The sequence below is a fragment of the Mus caroli genome, chromosome 12, assembly GCF_900094665.2.
Source record: "Mus caroli chromosome 12, CAROLI_EIJ_v1.1, whole genome shotgun sequence".
NCBI classification, from domain to species: Eukaryota; Metazoa; Chordata; class Mammalia; order Rodentia; family Muridae; genus Mus; species Mus caroli.
Window position 1 is genome coordinate 53000420 of NC_034581.1, and position 22603 is coordinate 53023022.

At 38.9% G+C, this 22603-nt stretch overlaps 1 protein-coding gene and 1 long non-coding RNA gene across 2 annotated transcripts in view; one reads left to right on the forward strand and one right to left on the reverse strand.

The window, feature by feature from the left end:
• Window positions 1-22603, forward strand: part of Mipol1 (mirror-image polydactyly 1) — a 277375-nt gene that overhangs the window by 221963 nt on the left and 32809 nt on the right. The window contains exon 10 of the mRNA XM_021178974.2: window positions 18476-18706. Within this exon, the coding sequence (XP_021034633.1) occupies window positions 18476-18706 (231 nt within the window). The remainder of the gene's footprint in view (window positions 1-18475; window positions 18707-22603) is intronic.
• Window positions 1991-11534, reverse strand: LOC110306847. Its single transcript, XR_002379319.1, has 3 exons — window positions 11336-11534; window positions 5115-5268; window positions 1991-2983 (listed from the first exon to the last, which is right to left on the reverse strand). It is a non-coding gene; the product is annotated as an uncharacterized LOC110306847 (long non-coding RNA).

A 22603-nucleotide genomic window follows, 5' to 3' on the forward strand; every position in this document is an offset into this window, starting at 1 on the left:
AGGACAGCCAGGGCTATACAGAGAAACCCTGTCTCGAAAAAAAAACAAAAAAACAAAAAAACCAAAAAAACAAAAGAAAAGATCTAGTAGTTAGTTTAAAAAAAAAAAAAAGGAGAAGAAGAAAAAGAAAAAGAAAAACAACCACAACAACATTAATAATAATAGAGAGATAGTAAATTAATAATCACATAAATATTTAATGGAAGAATCCAGGTTTTGACTACAAAACTTCATGTTCTTCTTCAGTATTTACTGGTCCTTTATTGTTAATACCAGGGGTATCTTCTAAGTTTCCTCAGAGGGAAATTCTTTTCTTTAGCATATGCTAACATACTATCCTTCCTACAGTATGGTACACTGAAACCTTATTATTCATGCAATTTTAGAAAGTTGGTAAAACTTGATGAAAAATCCCATGATCTCTTTGAAATCCTGTTTCATTATGTCAGCAATTTAATAGCTCAAAATGTGTGTTATTTTATACTTATGTATTTTTCAGTAGAATAAATCCATCAGTTATAATATGCTTACTCAATATATTTCAATAAACTACAGAAACTAAGAGAGCTGATGAGATTGTTAAGAATCTCAATATCTTTTATATCTTTTTATGCTTTAAGTGCATGGTTCATTTTTATTTATTTTATTTTTTTTACATTACAGATTTTATTCCTCCCTCCCCCTATGACTGTTCCACATCCCATACCTCCTCCCCACCCCCTGCCTCCATGAGGTTCTCTCCACCCCCTCGCTCCCCAACCTCCATCCCCCACCCCACCTGACCTCTAAACTCCCTGGGGCCCCCAGTCTGTTGAGGATTAGGTGCATCATCCCTGAGTGAACCCAGACCCTGCAGTCCTCTGCTGTATATGTGTTGAGGGGCCTCATATCATCTTTTTTTTTTTTTTTACAATCCCTCTAATTCAGCAAGGTAACTTTATTTTCTTTCTTTTTTCTTTCATTTATTTTTTTATTAGATATTTTCTTTATATACATTTCAAATGCTATCCCGAAAGTTCCCTATACCCTCCCTCCACCCTGCTCCCCTACCCACCCACTCCTGCTTCTTGGCCCTGGTGCTCCCCTGTACTGGGGCATATAAAGTTTGCAATACCAAGGGGCCTCTCTTACCAATGATGGCTGACTAGGCCATCTTCTGCTACATATGCAGCTAGAGATATGAGCTCTGTGGGTACTGGTTAGTTCATATTGTTGTCCCACCTATAGGGTTGCTATATCTTAATGTTGATAATTTGTGAACTCCTACCAGTTACAAGAACAAACAATAAAATAAGTAACATATATACCAGTTTTTAGCTCTTCAACCAAACTCAATTCCTATTATATTATTCCCATATTCAACCTATCAAATACCATAATTTCTTCAATTAACAAGCAAGATTATATATGTATTTCACAACCTAAATAAGTGCTACTAGATGGTATCTACCTATAGTTTATTCTCAAGGACCATTTTCATACTGGATTGTGGCTTGACTCAGAACAAAATGATTATAGGGCCTCTGCAAAAGCAAAGCAAGCAAATTATACCTGGATTTCTCACATAAAGGAAATTAAGTTGTGCTTATTGAAATAACCTAACCCTTTTTGCTACAATAAAATATTATAAGGTCAATCAATCTTCCCCAGATTACACTCAATTCCCTGTTGTATTTAAGTTAAATGTCTCTTAGATTGGTTCGTCACTTTGAAGAGGTGGGTAATAGTTGTATTTTTTCACTCTTGAGTACAAATTCCTTTTAGCAAATGGTTACCAAAACAGGTAGAGATATTAAAAGACAACAAAAAATCCCATGTTTGGTTTCATGCCTTTTGTTAATACCAGAAAACTTCAGCTTATCCTAACAGTTTCTCTCAAAGGAATATAAAATTGTTTGAAAACCATCGATATGTGAAATTTTTAGGAGAAATTTTGTCACTAATTTTGGAACTTCTTGAGGATTACAATGATTTTTTTTTACTTTTGTTTAACATTTGAATATATTTATAAATTAATCAATGCATTTTGTTGATATTCAAGGATTTGTGTTGGCACCTTGAGTACAGAGTAGACTGCTGGTGAGAGGGAGTGGCCTCTGGGTCCACCCTGCATCAGCCATGTGGGTCTTTGCTAAAGCTGGGGAAACTTTATTCTTACATTCTGTCCCTAACCCTAACACCTAGCACAGTATCTAGCAGGAAGAAGACAGAAATGCATGCTCCAGATATTCCCTGAGTGGGTGGGGATTCCGTGTCCTCAACCAGACCTTTTGTGTTCTCCACTGACTTCCCAGCAACTACAATGTGGGATTTTTCTTGGGGTCAGAGAAGGGAGGCTACTACTGTGTCTCAGACATCTTTCCCTTGCCTACGTTCTAAGAATCTAAAGCAGTGATGCTCAATCTTCCTAATGCTGCAACTCTTTAACGCAGTCCCTCATATTATGGTGACCTCAACCATAAATTATGGTGTTGCTACTTCATAACTGTAATTTTGCTACCGTTATGAATCTTAATGTAAATGTCTGGTATGCAGATATCTTTTATGTGACTGGAAGGTGGTCACATCCGTAGGTGGAGAACCACTGATCTAAAGTCTCTTAGAACCAGACAACTATGGAAGGCCATGAAAGATAAATGCTGCCAGCATAGATTTCTCACACCTCCATGACAGTATGCACAGCTTGCTCTTGTTTGACTGCCCTACTTCTTCTTGATGAATTCTTTTCACCCTTAGCCAAGACATTTATGTCATCCTTCAACTCCTCTGTGATCCCTGTTCAGTCTGGGTTAGGTACTCCTGCTGATTTTTTTGTGATTCCTGCAGCCAATTTCTGAGAGAAAACATACTAAAGACGGTTTAGAACCAAATCACATAGAGCATCATGCCATACTGTCCAGTTTCAGAACTCAACTTGCTGGAAAAATATCCCGGATACAGTTTGTCTTTCTCTTTGTACACATGTGCAATTGTGACTCACAGCCTGAAAAAAAAAAAAAAACATTTTTAATTTCCTGTTAAGGTGTTCATCTAGTTCAGTGGCCGGATACTCAGTTCATATTTTTCCATTTACATGGTTAATTGGTTGCTTGTGCAACCTGACCATATTCTGAACTTATTCCAGCTGGCTTTCGTAGCTATTTTAGATTGAAGCCTAAACGTGTACCTGCTGGCTGGCCTGTCTTTAGTTCTTTAGGACCATCGTCACTGTACAACATTGGAGAAGTAAAAAAAAGAAAAAAGCCACACACATACATGCACACAACACACATTTATATTTTATAACATTTAGAGATTTGTCTTTAAAAAACACAAACTAAGAAATACGATTTGTAAAGTATTTATAACATATACCTTCTTTCTGAATTTTGGTGCATAATTCTTTGTTTTATTACCTCTAAATAATCCTTTCATGGAGTCATAGGAAAAATTCACAGCATTTGGACTTTCAATAACACCTTTAAAATTAGCTTTATGCATCCCTGATAGAAACACCTTCCATATCAAGCAAAGGCATTCATATCGATGCCTTCCTTTAAGCCACCATAAAGTAAAATAAACAGCTCAGTCATGATTGCTAAGTTTGCTGTTGTTACCTCAAATCCAGAACATTTCTAATGGTTTTTCATTCTGAAATGTAACCTGTTTATTCTAACACATTTTTGTTTTCAGTTGTAGCCCTTCCTCCCCCTTCTGTGTTTCTCTCTTTCCTTCCTTTCTTCCTTCTTTCCTTTTTTCCTTCCTTCTTTCTTTTTAAAATATGGATGTTTTGCCTGCTTATGGATCTGTGCACCCTGAGCATTCCTGGTGCAGGTGTAGGCCAGAAAAGAGTGTCAGATCCCCGGGAGCTAGTATTATGGATGATTCTGAACCAACAAGTGAGTGCTGGGACTCGAACTGAAGTCCTCTGCAAGAAGAAGGGCCAAACCAACTCTCCAGCCCCACATTAACCCCTTTGATGTAGGATATATCCTGCAAGGTCATCAACTCAATATTCGGCTCTGAGGTACCAGTTCTTATTTAATACTTAGGAAGATAATGGTTTTTTTTTAAATGTATTTTTATTTTTACAACCCAGATTTTATTCCCACCCAGTCTGCCCTCTCACTGTTCCACATCCCATACCTCCTCCCCCAATCCCCTTTCTTCACGAGGATGTCCCCACCCCACCCCCACCCTCCACCCCACCAGACCTTGCCACTCCCAGGGGCCTCCAGTCTCTTGAGGGTTAGATACATCTTCTCAGATTGAGTCCAGATCTGGCAGGCCTCTGTTGTATATGTGTTGGGGTCCTCATATCAGCTGGTTTTTGCTGCCTGGTTGGTGACCCAGTGTCTGAGAGATCTCTGGGGTCCAGGCTAGTTGAGACTGCTGGTCCTCCTACAGGGTCACCCTCCTCCTCAGCTAGGAAGATAACTTTTGGCTTTCTATAGTTATGCTATTAAAATTCAGATCAGCATTTTTGGTAATTGTATTAAATGTCCTTTAAAATTTGTTAGTCTGACAAGAGTATATTTTTAAAGAAATCAGCCATATTTCTAAAAAAAAAAAAAACAAAATTTGCTCAATTGTAAAGTAGTTTAATAATATTTAAACTGATAAAATTTATTTTTATTTAACAAATGAAATTTCCAATTTTTTCTGCCTTACCAACTAGAGTCATTAAAATAAGGGGGCACAAAATTTGGAAAGTTATTTAAACTATAAAATGTTTGGTGTCTCCCAACTCCAGAGCATGTTTCAGTCCTTATGAGAACAGCTGTACAGCCGGTTTTCCACAAGCCTAGTGTGGTATTGAAAGGGCCTGGGCTGTTTTATACTTTGGGACTGGCATTCACCAAGATGAAAAGTTGGATTTTTTTTTTGTTCCTCTTATGTTTGTATGATATTGCTGTATATAATTACAATGAACACCCTTTTATATTAATTTTCATGTGGCCTTTTTCTGAACAGGATACTAAAAATAAAATAATCTGAATGCTTTTACACCTACACACTATATTGCTAAGCAAATTATTTATGGAGGGGAAGGAAAGATAAAGTTGCTTTTAAGAGTCCTTTAACATATCAGTTTGATAACTAGCAAAACACCTTTACAGCCATTAAATATTTACCAAGACTTGGCTTTAGGCAAAGGGGCAGTTTAGTGCACCAAATTTGACTCTCTGCAATGCCATTGATTAGCTATCAGAAGGACAGAGTTAATAAGTAACTTTAAGTATTACAGAGTGCTCTGCATTCTTGTCAAACCTTTTCTCTGAAGATGGCCTAAAAAAAAAAAAAAGTCAGTTCCAACCGGCATTCACCTCACCAATGATTGCACAAGCACAGCTCTGAAAGAAATAAAGGCCAGGCAGATGAGTTGAGTGGCGCTTAAGCAATCCTTCCCAGTGACTGTTGTCATTGCCGCTGGACTTTAGAACTGAGCATGTTTACATTTAATTAGAAAGGACACACAGTTTATAGCACAGTAGCTATCAATATCGGATCAGAATTGATTTCCGCTTTTTCTCCAGTGATTGCTTCCTTCAGGCTAATTAAAAAAGGCATATAACCAAATGACTCACATAAATTTTAAAGCAAAGTAAACAGTATTCCCTGGAGAGCCAAACAAAAGTAAATGGCAGTCATCCTTAATATTAGCTAAATTTTTAAAAAGAATTCTGATGCTTACGAATGTGTCGTAAGTCGTGTTTTAGTGTTATCAGAGTGGTGATGTGCTGGTGTCTCCCTTTGAAGAAACCTCAGTGAGTTGCTTTGCTTGATACTTCAGCTCCAGAAGAAACAATAGCCTTAGTTTTATCTCTATAATCCCTAAAACATGGAGCTAAGTCGGTCTGAGGGAAGCTTGGGCTCTGTCAGGTTCTTAGTTTCCACACACAAACACAAAGACAACCAAACCCTGAAAATACAATAAAAAAGAAGTTAATTTCCTTTTTAGTAAGGGGCATAGAACATGTATGTTATTTGCTAAAATTCAAGACCATTCAGGTGGCTAACAGGTTTTTGTAATCACGACAGGTAATTTTATAATATATATAATAAATATTAACATATAATATGTGTATTATACAATAGATAATATATAAAAGATTGTTTCTTTTCATTCTCTGATCTGTCTGAAAGAGACTGGTGTTCAATTTCACTAGCTAGTATTTTAATGATTGTATAAACTTCTGTGAAAATATTATAAAAATCAGAGAAAAATTGGGGGTCGGGGGGAGCGTGTGGGGGACTTTTGGGATAGCACTGGAAATGTAAATGAAATAAATACCTAATTTTAAAAAAAAATCAGAGAAATAAAGGAAAATGGGAGAAAAGTAGCTGCCTCCCCCACCAGGAGCATCAAGCCTAAGTCACCCCTTATCCCTCATATGTGATGTCTGCCATGCACACCACATCTCCTTGAAAATACAGAATGATTCAGATTAAGCACAGCCCTTAAGAAATGTGAGTTAAATAATTGTCAGGCATTTAGTAAGCACTCTGCCAAGTACTACAGATAAATCATGAGTCAAACTTCTGTAAGATTAAGGATGTGGGTGGACCCCGATGATGGAGTGCACACGGCATTAAGAGGGCTCCAGGTTTAGTCCCTAGCACCCCAAAAGTAAAGTAAAACTAAACCTAAGAGATTATATTATTGTCTGTTTTAGTGACTATTACACATTATACTTGTGTTTGTATAGTTGTTCAATAAGTATCCAATGAATGGCTCCTACAAAAATTATTTCACATCAAGCAAAGTTTACTGAGCCACAGGCAGGCCTCCAGAGCCCTTGTTCTCAGCTCTGCAGGGAAACTTCTGAAATCAAGCGAAGATGCCACATCTTCCAGTGGGCGTGCACGCGGAGTCGTTCCAGGTAGACTGACTCCTAAAGGGGCTCAATGCTTACTTTTCTTCCTTTTGTTTCCTTTTTAAATCTTAGGCTCTTGATTACTCTTAGTGCTCACAAAGAAACCAAGCCATAACCCACATTGTTAATAAACGTTTAGTGCATTTCCTCCTAAAGAAGGGCTTAGACACTTGACGAAGAGTTCTTAAGAGCTATTAAGACACAAAAATTAAGAACTGTGTGATTTGGGGTAAGGAATCCTTATTCTACAGATATTGACTGAAAAACACTTTCTAAGTAGTAAGTTGATATCAAATGGTTAAAGGGGGCGTTGTTTTGGAGAATTTTTTTCCTGATGCATGCTATGTATTCAATGTGAAATGCACAAGAGAGAGTCACCTATGGACCCACAATGCGGATACCAGGGTTCAAATTCCAGATCTTTGGTGGAAAAGTAAGCACTTTAAACCATGGAGCCATCGCACCAGCCCTTTATTTCCTTAAGAAAGCTTAAGGAAACACAGGGTGAAATTGGGAAAATGTGTAGGCAGGATGGAGGTCAGGCTGCTAAGGAAATTGAAAGATATTCATCCTGTTTTGTTTTGTAAGTAGCTGCATGGTGAGAGATGAGCTGAGGAGGGCTCTTCCTGTCTGTGCTTTAGGCAACTCACCCAAGGTAGGGAACAAGAAGCCTATTGCGGTAATCCACTCACAAAAATAATACAGATTTTCAGTGTGTAGATAGCAGCAATAAGAATGGAAAGAAACTGAAAGATGAATGGGGGGATTTAAGTGTAAATCAGCATAATTGATTAGGTTGTAACTTGAGAGATACTTGTTAAAGATTACACATCTATTTAGAGTTTGAAGGACAACGAACATGGCAGTGCCATAGAAAATGGCAGGAAGCAAAAGCTCACTTAAGAGTGGTTTGAAATGAGATCGTGAGGCAGGTCGATGTTTACAGAGTAGTCAGTTGGCAGCATCTTCCAGGTGGTGTACAGACCTGGTGCTCAGTGCAGCCAGCTGTGCCTGAGAGGAATTTGCTGCGTTATCGATGATTAACTGAAGGGCTGAGAGTGGACTGATAGGAGCAATCGCGATGGCTGCAGGAGAAGGCACCAGCAGTCAGGGGGCAAGGAGAAGAAATGCTCTTGAGGAGACTTGAGAAGCTTTGGGAAAGTAAACAGAAACCAAAATGAATTGAATTGCAAAGCAGGGAAAGAATGCATTTCCAGAAAGAATTGGCTTCAAAGAGGCAGAGAGATAAGGCTTGAAACGTGTCCTGATGTTCAGCAAATTCAATAGCACACTGGGCACAGAGCAGATTGCAGCACCTTGAAATGAAATTCCATGAAAAGGCAGCGACCGTAGAGCTTGACTCTAAATAAGACTTTCCTAACTAGGTCCTAAAGAAATCCTCTTTCATGCAAAACTGGAATATCTGGAGACGTTAGCAGATCTGAATTCTGATATATAAACAATAAAATTCTTCATAGATATTCTGGTTCAAGTAACGAAAACTGAGTCCCTGAACTTTACTCTGGTTTGTAGATTTGGACTCTAGTGTATTGCCATGTCATCCAGCTGAGCTCCCAGAGCTGAACAAGTTAAACAGAAGAACAAGTTAAAGCTTACCTGTGAGCGAGAAGCATGGAGTCTAAAGAGTACTAGGATCAGTGTTAGCTCTGTAGAAGACTCCATAACTACAGCAGATCTCAAAGCAAGTCCCTTCTCTTCTGTTTAAAATCTTTCCGTGAGCATTTCACTTTTCTAAATGACGACCAGGTTCCTTACGTGGCTCATCTCTGGGCACACATCAGTGATCTCTTCTCTCTAGCCTACCCAGGCGACCTCCTCAGCATCCGTTCTTACTTTTACGTATATATGTCCCTACTCTTCTGCATCCCACGAGTTCTGGGAAATCATGGTTTTTCATCTTTTACTTTCTTTGTCCCATATGAATTTAGAGTTTTGTTGTCTAACTTCTAAATATTTTTCTAGCCATCTTTGTGTATTAATTGTAGTTTAACTCCATAATGGCTCAATAGTATTATCTCGTGACTTCTGTCCCTTTAATTTTGCTATGGTGTGTTTCACTTAAGCTTAAGAGGAATATGTAATCTGCTGTTGCCGAGAGTGTTTTATAAATGCTTACTCTGTTGGTAAATGGTGGCTTGGATGGTTATTAATCTCCAGAAAGAGTAAAGAACTCAACTGCTCATGAAGTTGTAGACAAAAGCCAATCTCAGCGCTTGCTGACCAGTAGGATTGTAATTTTTAGCCACTATAGCATTTATAGCAAAATGAACGTAACAAAAAAAGAGGAACTAGCTGTCTGTCATTGGGCAGATAGATAAAAATACATAGTGTATTTATGCAGTAGAATAGTGCTCTACCTTGTGAAAGGTGTCTCTTATTATTGATGACAACGTGGATGTGTGTGGAGAATATTGTGGTAGGTGTAATAAGCTAGACACAGACAGATAATACAGTGTTTATATGTGGAACCTTAAAACCTGAATTCAGAAGCAGAAGATAAAATGATGGTTACAATGGGAGTAATGTTTCAGATGGATAATCTGAATTAATGAATTCTGGATATAGTTTAAATGATTTAACTATGACTAAAAACACTGCATTAAATACTTGAAATTTCCAGAGATGGGAGATCTCATTATTCTCAAAGTAATTGAATGGAAAAAAAAAAAAAAGAAAGAAAGACAGATATTCTTAGAGAAATGTCTTACTTCTTTGAAGTTGCCACTTTTTTGTGTGGCTTATGTCTTTGTTCTTACCACACTCTTACCTTTTCGCATCTACAAGACTAGTAGTGAGAGTCACTGCAGCTCCTTGCAATGGGGATAGGTATCTTCTCTCTGCTTTTGTGTGTGTGTGTGCTTTTGCTATTTCCTTCTACATTGCTTTGCATTTGTTTTACTGTGTGAAGCTTCCTCAGGAGGAAGACTCAAGTGCTGAGGTAATGCATGCCATGCTTTCTAATGTGTGAGTTCAGTGCAGTAGCTTAGGCTCACAGCTTTACCCATGTCCCGCAGATGTTTCTGTGCCATTAACTTCTCTGTCTTCTGAAATTCTCTTGGAGATTCCTGTTTTGCTCAGAGGTTATTTAGAAATATACTGCGTGGTTTCCATGTGTTTGATAATTTTTCTGCTAACCTATAAAGCCTAACAGTTCAATGCTAAAGGGCACTCACTGGCTGCTCTTCCAGAAAACATCAGTTCCCGGCACATCTATAGCAGCTCACAACATCCACAACTGCAATGCCAGGGTCAAATGACCTGTTTGGCCTCCCATGGGTACTGCATATATGTGGTCTCCCCATGCATGTAGCTCACATACATGCAGGCAGAAACTCCCATACATCTAAAATAAAAATAAGGGAAATTTAAATGATAGATAAATAGACCCTAGAGTTATATTAATGTCTGGTTTAATTCCACTTTTGTTAAAGAATAAACCATTTGTGGCTTTAATTCTGTTAAGTTTCTGAAATTTGTTTTGTGACCCAGGCTATTGTCTATCATGGCATATGTTCTGGGGGCACTGGAAAATAATGTGTGTCTTGTTGCTCTGTGAATCTGTGAATATTAGATATATGCTCGTGTTCAATAATGTTGTTATTTTGTACCATTCAGTTGTTTTTGACTAGTTGAGAGTATTAGTGGTAATATTTTGTACATTATAACATTATAATTATATTACATTACATTACAACAAACATTCTCCCTGAGGATATTTTAATTTGTTTCTCTAAATTAAATCAGCTGCAACAAAGAGGAAACACTAGTGACATCATCAGATGGCTTGTTTATTTGGAAAACCTTCTGGTCTACAAGTTCAGCCATGCTGAATAGATTTTCTTCCTTCTGTGTGTTGTTCAGAATTGAAGCCTATTGGAGTACAAGCTAATTCCTCAAAAATAAGTCAAATACACTACAGTTTTCTTGAAATGGCCTTGATAAATTAACTAATGCAATTAACCAGTATAGGCAGGCACTCCCTTCCCACAAGCTAGCACATTCTTTTGTTTTTCATAGTTTGCTTTGGCTTTATTTACTCTGTAAAGCAAGCCAGGCCTGTCTCTCATTCTCTCTCTCTCTCTTTTTTTTTTTAAAGAGTGATTGAAGGATGTTATCAGTAGCTGAATAAAGGTTGAGGAAACTGGCTTATTTCTCCCAGTTCATGAAAAACCTGTAGCAGCAGGCACTTGTTTTCAACAGTGTTTACAAAATAGCTGAGTATTGCATAATATGCTATACAAAGTCAACTAGATATAAATCGTATAAAAGGTTCACAGGTAGAAAATACCTTTCTTGGCCATGACTTGTGCTAAGAATTTTTACCCTTAAAGACCACTGTATTTGATTCTCCTTTGAAGTGATGAGATTTTTCTCATTGTTTTGGAGTTGAAGAAGTTAAGTCAGAGAGGAAAACATTTTCCAAAGGTTACCCAGTAGAGGACAAGACTAAAACTTACCCTCTGTCTTCTGTACAGTGCATGTCTGCATCGGTTCTTCTGCATCCCTCTCAGAATCCTTGAAGTAATAGACTGGCTAGCTGTTGGCAGAAGCTGTCCTTCACTAGTTAGCAGCATTTCTGGCCCCCTTCCCACTGATTACTTGTTCCAAGGAGGCTATGGTTTTAACAATTAAAAATGTCTTTAGACACTGCAAAATGACTTTGGGGATAAAATTACTCCAAGGCTAGCAGTACTTGTTGCACCAAGGAAGTGACTCACAGGGTGATGTCCTAGCTGTGCACGCTCAGGATCTGGGTTAGAGTTCCTGGAGCCTCAGAAAGCCGGATGCAGTACCGAGCATACCAATGCTCCTCCAGCAGTACAAGAAGCAGAGCACAGCTGGTCTGTCTTACCCAGTGGTGAATGACACAGGGACCATCTCAAACAAAGTGCTTCCAGTGAGGACAGTCCTTTGATGTTTGTCCTCTGACCTCTACACACATACCATGGCATCAGTGCAAATGGACACACACACACAGACACACACATTATACTTGCAAACACACCACGCATGCATTCGCACAAAGGCTAAAACAAAAGAAGTGTAGTCTATATTACCTTACCTCTAAACTATAAATCCAAATTATTTATCCAATTAAACAGTTTATATAGATCACATTATTTATTAAGCAACTATTGCAAGGCAAATGGAGCATAAAAATTGAGAGTTTAGTGCTGAGAACTAAGTGAAATGTGCCCCTTGGGACGTGAATAATACACCATGGAGAAAAGAGAAGCCATCAGAGAAGTAGCATCAAAATGCGGTGTGAATGAAAACGTGCAAATGCACGAGTACTCAGCGGATCCCGAGTGTGACTTTACAGTTGAGTTTGACCAGCAGGAAGCAGACAAGGTGAGGAGAACATATACTGCATGAAAACGCATGTCATTGTGTGGGCATAGGCCTGATCGGACCCAAATGCTTTACGCGGAAGCAGTACACAGTCGGGGTCCAGGAAAATCTTAGCGCTGTGGACAGGAGACAGCCTGGAAACATCGAAACAGAGAGAAAAAGCATTGCAGAAAGGAGATCTGAGAGGACTATAGCAAGTTCTAGGCCAGCCTAAAACACAGCAAGTGTTTAAATCACGCCCACTCTCTCACACACACAGTCGGTTGCGTGCCACTTACTGGAGAAGTGCCCACCGAGAAACATTCTCCACCTTGACTCTCGGCTGTATTTAATACAGTGATCAGGAGATGAGTCAAAATCTTAGAGATTAAAATGTAAGGATGTGAAGTAGTTCTGTGATACTCTTCTCCTTGCTGTGAGGAAGCAGCTCAGAGGAGCCACTGAAGAGAATAAGGCTCATCTGAACTGTCCACTGTCAAGCTAGGTCTTCCCACCTCTGTTCAATTTTCCCAAAAAAACCTTTACAGACAAACCCAGGAATTCTAAATCCTGAGAAGTTGACAGTTGAGATTAACTATCACTGTAACTTAGTAATGTTTTAAAGCCTCTTTTTTTTTTTTAAATATCTGAGAACATTAAATCACTAGGGTTATATAATTTCAAAACAGAAACGTGATTTGAAATTCTGTTTATCGTATCTCATTACCTTCATAGCGAACAGGAAATAGTTACAGTTGTGTATGACATTGGTCACGAGCTTTGCATTTCTGTAATTTCATGACTCTTCTGGTTTCCTGTCAGTTCTTCTTCCTATAGCTTAGTTTATTCCCATGGCTCAGTAAGTTGCATTGCTTCTGCTGTGCTGACAAGTGAATCTAGAAGTACGTCATTTTAAAGGAGAGTGTATGCAATAGGATTCCCCGAGGAGAGCTAAACAGTGGAGTCCTGGTGTCCATGTAGAGTAGGGCACTATGAAACAAGAAGGCAGTGTCTCCCGGTGTTTGCTGAGAGCGTAGGCTCCACACTTTACTCTCTACTCTCCCTGTTGTGTGGGCTCATATAGGAAAATTTCCTTACAAGTATAAACATTTTAACTTTTTAAGTTCATAATGAATATGTAGTCCCCATAAGATAAAATAGACCTGACAGTTAATATTTACCTAAAATTCACCATACAGTTAGTAATGGAATATTAGTATATGGTCAGTGGGATGTAAACTACAAAGTAAGGGGAAAGCACATTCAGTAAGTGATGAAGAGTGCATGAGTAGGGTTAGGAGACACACTAGCAGAGAAAACATCAAAATTTAAATTCTAACTTCCCCTTAAGCCCTATGACCTGTCTACTGTGGGTTTTGGTTGGTTGGTTGGTTTTGGTTTTGTTGTTGTTGTTGTTTTCTCAAGACAGTTTCTCTGTGTAGCCCTGACTGTCCTGGAACTCACTCTGTAGACCAGGCTGGCCTTGAGCTCAGAAATCTGCCTGCCTCTGCCTCCCAAGTGCTGGAATTAAAGGCGTGCGCTACCACGCCCAGCTACTGTGGGCTTTTTTTATTATTTATGGAATGCATAGAGTGCTCTGCCTGCATGTACATTTGCATGCCAGAAGAGGGCATCAGAACTCATTACAGATGATTGAGAACCAGCATGTGGTTGCCGGGAGTTGAACTCAGGACCTCTGGAAGAGCAGCTGATGCTCCTAACCACTGAGCCATCTCTCAGCCCTGTCTTTTGAGTGAATTTATAATACCAATACCAGGTGTGGATTCCTTCCTGTGAAGCGATTCTCTACTGCAGTCAGAGACCCATTACTTGCCTTCATAAGATTTGTGCCATTATTGCACAAGTGTGCACATCTTGCCTGGCAAGTTGATAGTGCCATTCATAGGGCTCACAGCTAAGGTCCACTGATGCCTCCCTTCTTTCTTCCTCAGCTGACCACACAGTACCTTCCTACACTGTAAAAGCTTCTAGCAAAGACGATTCTTCTAGCTTAGTTCTAGCATCATTTTTCTATATCATACCACCACAGTACGTGGTATATTCAGCTATAGAGTTGGTATATTCTTTTTTTTATTTATTTTTTTATTAGGTATTTTCCTCGTTTACATTTTCAATGCTATTCCAAAAGTCCCCCATACCCACCCCCCAACCCCCTACCCACCCACTCCCCCTTTTTGGCCCTGGGGTTCCCCTGTACTGGGGCATATAAAGTTTGCAAGTGAGTTGGTATATTCTTATCATGTAGTCATGGTAAGCAAACAAAAAAAAAAAAAAAGGCAAGACCCATATATAATTATAAGAGAGTAGCTTTTCCGTGGATTTTTCATATAGCCTTCCTTTTCATTAACCTGGCGCCTCCTGTTTCCTACGCTGCCACCTCCTCCCTATGTAAACCTCTCTATCCCCAGTATTACATCCTCTACATTCATAACACCTATGCTTAAAGTTCTCTCTCCCTTAAAATGATGGTTTGTATATGCTTGGCCCAGGGAGTGGCCCTATTGGGAGGTACGGCATTGTTGGAGTAGGCGTGTCACTGTGGGTATGGGCTTAAGACCCTCATCCTAGCTGCCTGGAAGCCAGTCTTTCACTAGCAGCCTTCAGATGAAGATGTAGAACTCTCAGCTCTGCCTGCACCATACCTGCCTAGATGCTGCCATGTTCCCGCCTTGATGATAATAAACTGAACCTCTGAACCTGTAAGCCAGCCCCAAGTAAATGTCCTTTATAAGACTTGCTCTCATCATGTTGTCTGTTCACAGCAGTAAAACCCTAAGACAGTATCTTTCTCCCAATAGCTTCTTTCATAGACTACTGGTGTCTATAGGAACTCTTTAAGTTGAACACACAAAATGAGAGATTCAAACAGAGGGTCACCTACAGTATTATTTATTCCTGTGCCTGAGTTACCTCACTTAGTATCATTTTTTTTCCAGTTTCATCCACTTACCTGTCAATCTCATCCATTGTGTATATGTACCACATTTTTCATTATCCATTCATCAATTGATGAACATCTTGACTCATTCCATTTCCTAGTTATTATAAATACAGTAGCAATAAGTATGGATGAACAAGTATTTCAGTAGTAGGCTATAAATTTGGGGGGAGGTACACCCACTCAGAGGAGAAGGGGTAGGGGAATAGGGAGAGGACTGTGGGAAGGGGTGACCGTGAAGTGGACAGTGAGTGGGATGTAAAGTGAATAAGAAAAATATAATACAATAAACTTTTAAAAAAAATAATCTGGGTGGGGAATAAGTCCAACAGAGGAATAATCCTGTGGTAGTTTCCACAAATTTCCACAGTGGCTTCATGAGTCTTGTAATCACACTAATAATGAATTTAGTTCTATTGTTTAGCTACACTGACTTATGCTCAAACTGCCTTCTAAATTATGTTTGTGCGCATGTGTGTGTGCTTATACACAAAGATAACTACAACCTTTATCAGAGATACTCTTTCCAGTGAATTGTGGTGATTACAGAGACTTAGGGCTACACAAGTACATGAATAGGTGTCAGCTGAGTGTTCAGCCCTACACAAGGCATTTAATATCATCCCCTCCTAGGTTCAGAGGGCATTGCAAAAGAGGAGAGAGAACAAATGTAAAGGCCAGAGAAAAGGGCTGCAAAATGCTCTCATGCCAAAGGCCAAATTCTGAATACTACAGGGCCTTTATAATTACAACCTCTCGACAAACACAGGTGACCACTCGGAATCTGCACAAGGACTGCTGATGGCCACTCACTCTGAACTGGAAGAGACAAGTCTTTGCCTTCCATTGTATACCCACAGGAGATCCCACCAGGTGGCCCTGATTAAACTAAGTGGATCACCAAACCAAACCAAATTCAAAGTCTTGCATCTGAGAAAGGGACTGGCAGGTGAGAATTAGGTTGGTAAGAGAGGAAGATAAGAGAAGGTGTGGGGGGAGACGGGGAGAGTAACCAGAATACATTATATGTTGGATGTAGTTACCAAAGAACTAACAATACAACATTTACATTTGGAGAGTCTCAAAGGATTGTGTGCAGAAGCAGAGTTTAGACTGAAACCTCCCCAGTGAGTAGGAGTTTGTCACCGAGGGAAAGTGGTGCAAATGCAGTGGGCAGGAAAAGCTTTCTGTTTAAGAAACTGGTTGAAGGTTGAAAAGCCAGACAGTGAAGAGCTGTGGCAAGCACGAAGTGTTCAAACACAGGGGCTAGGAGTGGGACTGTGGGTTCAAATGCAGCCTCTTCTAGGAGGGTACTACTGGGGTGATGGGATTATTTAAATTACCTGCCTCTCTCTGTTTCAGTTTCTTCACTCATAAAACAAAGACAGTGAATAAAACTATTCAAAAAGGTGGTTTGCAGGTTTAGTGAGTTAAAATATATAATTTGATATTTTTAGGGATTTTTTTTTTCCCAGAGTGCATGAGATGCCCCTGCAGGGTGTTAAGTGATGCCACTTAAAGGCAGTCCAGCTACTGGCCCAACTTGGGATCCATCTCGAGGGGAGGCTCCAAGGTCTCACACTATTACTGATGCTATGATGTGCTTACAGACAGGATCCTAGCATGGCTGTCCTCCCAGAGGCCCAACAAGCAGCTGACTGAGACAGAGCCAGATACTTACACCCAACCAATGGACAGAAGCTGGGGACCCCTGTGGTTGAATTAGGGAAAGACTGAAAGAAGCTGAGGAGGTGGGCAACCCCATAGGAAGACCAGCAGTCCCCAGAGACCTGAGGCCCCAGGGAGTAGGGAATTCTGGGAGTATTGGGGTGGGGACATCCTCTTGAAGACAGGGGGGCAGAAGAATGGGATGAGGAACTGTGGAAGGGAGGACACAGAGGGGGATAACAACTGGACTGTAAAAAAATAAAAGTAATTTTTTAAAAAAAATCACTAATTCCTACTGTTTGATACTGTAGACTGTAGCTGGATAACATCCTGATGGAAGGGGAATCTTTGGAAGGCAACCTGAATAATGAGTAGCCTCTGTGCTGGGATATAAAGGGTCCAATCACATATCTCTCTGCACTTCATTCTAATTTTACACAGGATAACCAACTGACCAGAGTTTAGCACCATTCTCTATTGTTGGGGATTAATTTAAATCCTGAAATGATTTCTTTTGATATGTTAACTGTCATAGTTTCTATGAGATACCTACCCCATATTGAGGACACTGTAGAGGCTTTTCTGTAACTTGAAAAGAAGAAATATATAATCACTCTCATCTGAACAGTTTTAGATGAAGCATCAGGCTAGTATTAAGCCAGTACTGAAGTTCTCCAACTAGCTTTTTTGCGGCTTTAAGAATTATATTGCTTTCATTCATATTATCAACTTGTGTTATATAGCTCAGTGGTTGCACTTCCAACACTTCTGGCGACATTTCCTTTGTATTCATATACCAGAATGATTTTATTTAATAAAAAAAGAACATCTCCTATGTGGATTTTAAATTTCCCTTATTAAATATTTATATTTTCAAAATGTCTTTATTTAATTGAGTGAGGTGCTTGGTGCCATTTCAAAATAACCTCAGGTGGTGGGTGTAATGACATATCAAAGATCTGACCTTTAGCATTTTAGGATTCTATTTGTCTGCATTTTCTTCTGCATTCATTTCGTCTTAATTTATATGCTCTTTCTCCATATCACTTAATGAATAGATGTATTTATCATAAGATTCATTAACCATAAAAATAGGTATCTGGATACACATCATCTGACTGGTGAGTTTACATCATTCATCCTTCCACTGTGGCAGGTGGAAGGGTCTGTGTGTGAGGCTGGTGGGTATTTGCAAAAACCTCGTCCACTCTCACTTAGTACTTCCATAATCCCTAGATCTCCTAGACTGACGTCCATTCTCCTCTCCCGTCTTTGCAGTCAGCTTATTATACTTTTTATTTACCTAGAAATACTTTATTTTCCAGTTCTGTGCTATCCCTTTAAAAGAAAATTGAATGTAATATTTACACTGACATAATTAAATTAACATTTTACAGCATCTTTCTGTGTGCTTTGATAGCATAGATAATCAGTTGTCTGCATTGCTCCTGGCCTAGTAGCAGAGTTACAGAACAATGATCAATTATAATAATACGTTATAAAAGCTATTTACATTTGCCCATTTAAGTATTCTATATTGATTTTTAGAAGAGGGGTTTCACATGAAGATCTTTTTATTAAACAAATCATTGAACTTTTAGCCTACATTATTTATATTTGTATTTTTATATTTTCTCAGCTTGCACAAATCATTATCTCAAGAAGAAAACCTGAAGGATCAGTTTAACCATGCCCTTAGTACCTATGAAGAAGCCTTAAAAAACAGAGAGAGCATTGTCTCCATCACTCAACAACAGAATGAAGAACTGGCCACCCAACTTCAGCAGGCTCTCACTGAGCACTCTCACATGGAATTACAGCTTCAGTGTGCTGTGGAGGCCTCCCAGGCAGCCAACGAAAAGGTTCAGAAGTAAGTAAATGATCCAGCCCTGATCCTAAAGGCATGAAACGTTAGAAAAAAGAAAAGGAAAAAAAAAAAAAAAAACTTTCCTTGGGAAACTCAACAGTCCACATAGTTTTTCTTGTTTGTATACTTACTAACGCTCTCAGGAAAAAGTTACCAAAATGAACTTTTTAAGCTGACATTTCACATCCTTTTTTGATAGGAAAAATTATTTGCTTGGCCCTGATTGTTACTCTATTATTTGGGACAGGTTGTATATACTAAATGCCCTGGATCAGCTCGTGGATCCTGCAGTGCTTAAATCCTTCCCCAGTGTTATTTGCAAAGGGGAGGGGCAGTCAAGTTACCAGCAGCTGCTCTCACTGAGCCTCACTGTCAGGGTCCTGGAGTTGAGGTCTCCTGTGACCTTGTTCACTGAGGCCTCTAGCTGCACTCAACCCAGTACACAGAAATTAATTTTCTTTAGAAGTATGCAATGCAGCTTTCAGAGTGCATAATTTTATTTGTTTATTTTGACAGTTCTTTGCATTTTTATTAAAATTTAAACAAAGCTGCATAATCAGTCCATCCTTACAGCAGTGCACAGAATGTTAACAATTTCCCAAGCAAAGATGTCCGTTATTAGTGTATGGAACTTGAACACTGTAGCAGCATTTTCTGAAGAAGCTTGTTACGGAATACGGCGTGTCGTCCTAACCTTTGTTTGTTAATGCAGCACGGCAGCATCCACAAACTGTATCACCTCTAGTTGCCAACACAGCATCTTCATCTTCTTACTTTCAGACTTTGAGTATTAGGTTGTATGCCCAAGGACTGTGACTCCCTTGACTTCCTAGGTGAAGTCAGTCATCTCAGCGGTTTCCCCAACATCCCTGCAACTGTAGTCCAGATTCAGGGGAATGGAGGCAAAGCCATTTTGGAACAATTCAGGGGTTGCACACTTGACTCTTTACTGCCACTGTACCTTGAAACTTTTGATTAAGTCCTGTGAATTATCTGTTTTAAGATTGGGTACAGATTCATTTGGAAACTACATCTGGTTATTTGCAATGTGCATTAACAAACTAAAAATGCTGTGACATATAAATTGTATTGTAAATCACAACAACTTAGACAGTTATGATTTACTCCTGTTAGTACAGTCTACAAATAATTTTAAATGTCAACGTTTATATGTAAGCACTTCATTGCTATATGACTAAAATTCCCTAAAATCAGGGTCTCTTGAGACCAGTTAGTTTTCAAAAATGTTGGCGATGTCAATATTTATCTTGCCAGTTAGCATTATCGTGTTTTAAAAGAAAGATCTTTCGTATCCCAGGGAGTGGAAAGATTGTTGTCTCGGGAAATTAGTAAATTGGGTAGTTTTAGCTATTAAACAAACTTTTATCATCTTTATTTTGCACATTTAGCCACAAACAAAATCTTTTTAGTGGAATACTACCAATCTGGGGATGGGTTTAAGTACATGTCATTTTTAAAAGTTAAGTGTTGAAATTGCTTCTCCACTCTTTCATTCTGGTCTCCAAGAAGACCCACGTGAGCTATTGTCAGCTTTCTTTTACGTCTTCTATTTGTTTTGTTAGCCACAAATTAGGTAGTGCCCATCTTCATCGTGGTTATATGAACATCAGTCTGTGCATTCTCTGGAATTTTTAGGGAGGTTATCCTCTGAAAAGACAATAAATAAAACTTGGTAAGAGAGGCTAAGTATGCTCTATACAGTCTGACTTTTCATTGGAGTAATTCTTTGAAAGTATGTAAATACTTTATAAAATCAAATGAGAGAGGTCTCTTCTCTCTTCACAGCCAAATCTCTTGAGTAGATGATCAATAATAATCTTTAATTTTTTAATATCTACCTACTCCTCTGCTCTTTATTACATTGTTGGCAACTGGCTGAAACTGTTCTCTATAAGATTAAAAGTAATTTCCTAATTCCAAGGTCCATGGTACATATTAACCATGTTCTTATATTATAACTGAAAAATAATTATGATAAAAATAAAGATGTGCATATATGATTAATATAACATGATAATTTGAAAAGTTAGGCTTTGGATTACAGTGCTACAGTGCGTAGGTAGGTACTTGGAGTTTGTTTTGAAACTTCATGCTGATATTCACAGTGACATGCCTTCCTCACAAATGTAGGAACTCAGTGAAATAGACATGCAAAGCTGTTGACCAGTGATGCTTCATATTATTTCCTCCTGTTATCTTTCTCCCTACTGCACTGCCTGTCTCTTTCCTCAGAAGTGCTCTGCCTTTTCAAGACTAAATGCCTCTGCAAATGTTGACCTCTCTACTTAGAGCCTTCTGCCCTCCCTGCCAGCCTCCTGGAGAACATTGTTCATTCTATGAGAGTCACTGCAGCACTGGGCATAGAAAAAATGGGTTCAGTGCTTAAGTCAAATAGTTTTGGATTTCAATACCTGCTTTCCTACTAATTGCCTAGGAAATTTGAGGCACATTTTTTTATCCCATAAGAAAAGTTCCTAGATCAGGCTAGACAGTAAATCTGGCTTTGCAGGCTGACCTCTTGTAAAGAATAACTTGTATAACATATAAATACTGAGTATAAGACTATTAGAAATATTCTAAAACACTACATTATTAATAACATCATATCTGTCAATATAATAAGACCAATTCAACTGCATCTTTCTACAAAGCTGTCTTTATCTTCCTAGAAAGAATCTCTCTAGTCTCTTTATTATTATAGTATTTAGGGTTTTTAAAAGTACATTAGAAGATCTTGCTATCAACAATATGCCCCAGATATCATTATTGGTATATATGTATATGTTTATGTGTCTTTCTAACTAGACTATATATTGTTTAAACATGTAAGTCCTAAAACTGTACACAATGCATCTTACCTACTGAGTACCAAATGCATGTTTAAAACCTTAGAAATACATAAATATGGATATATGGCTATATGCTCATCTAATATTATCATAGGACTTATTAATATTAGTAAGCACTGCATTACACAGTCAATTCGTAGATTATGTGTAGCATTTTAACTCTTTTTATCTTTAATACCATACTATTCCTTCCTGATGTCATTGGAACAGGATTGGATAACTCCATTTTCTTTTCCTGATGTTACTCCACCTGTTTCTACTCCTTTTGGGAAATATTTCTGCGTTAAACCTAAATAATGTTGAAATTCACCAGAAACACATGTGTTTATATAACTTCAGCCAGTGCCACCCGCTCAGATAACAACTTCCGGGTCAGTGTGTCAGTGCTCCCCTCCCCTCAGGAGGTCCATCCGTGTCCCAGGAACACTGTGTCCTCTTCTGCCAGTCAGGTCTTGCCCACTCTCCTTGGTTTCCCATGTCAGTTGCTGGACTTGAGCAGCTTCAGCACTGCCCCTGGTTTTCCGTTTTATCCTTTGCATTCCTGTTGGCTCCAGTTTCTACCACTGCCTAAAAGTCTCCGGATTCCCTCTACCCTGCCCTGATTACGTCCACTCCTCCTCATTCCTTGATCCATGGCAATAGCCCCTCCCTTTCTGCCATCACAGTGAGCTGCTCTAAAGCATACGTAAGATAATATTATTTTCCTATTAAGAGTTCCTCAGGTATCCTTCTCTCCCAACAGATTCAACCTCAAACAACTTAGCATGGCATCTGAAACCGGATGCAGGCCCTCCCTCCTTGTTCCACTGTCATTTCCTCCTGCGACCACACATTTTACATATGTTTCTGGGAGCTTCCTAAAATGATAGCCTTCTGCTGCTTTAGGTGAAACTTTTGTTACTCTCTGAAGTACAGCCTGCCTTTTAAAATCCCTGTAGTAACAAGTTTTGTGTTTTCTATTTCATCATTGTTTTCATTATTCAATCTTTAGTTTTGTTTTGTTGTTTGGTTTTTTTAGATTTTGGGTTGT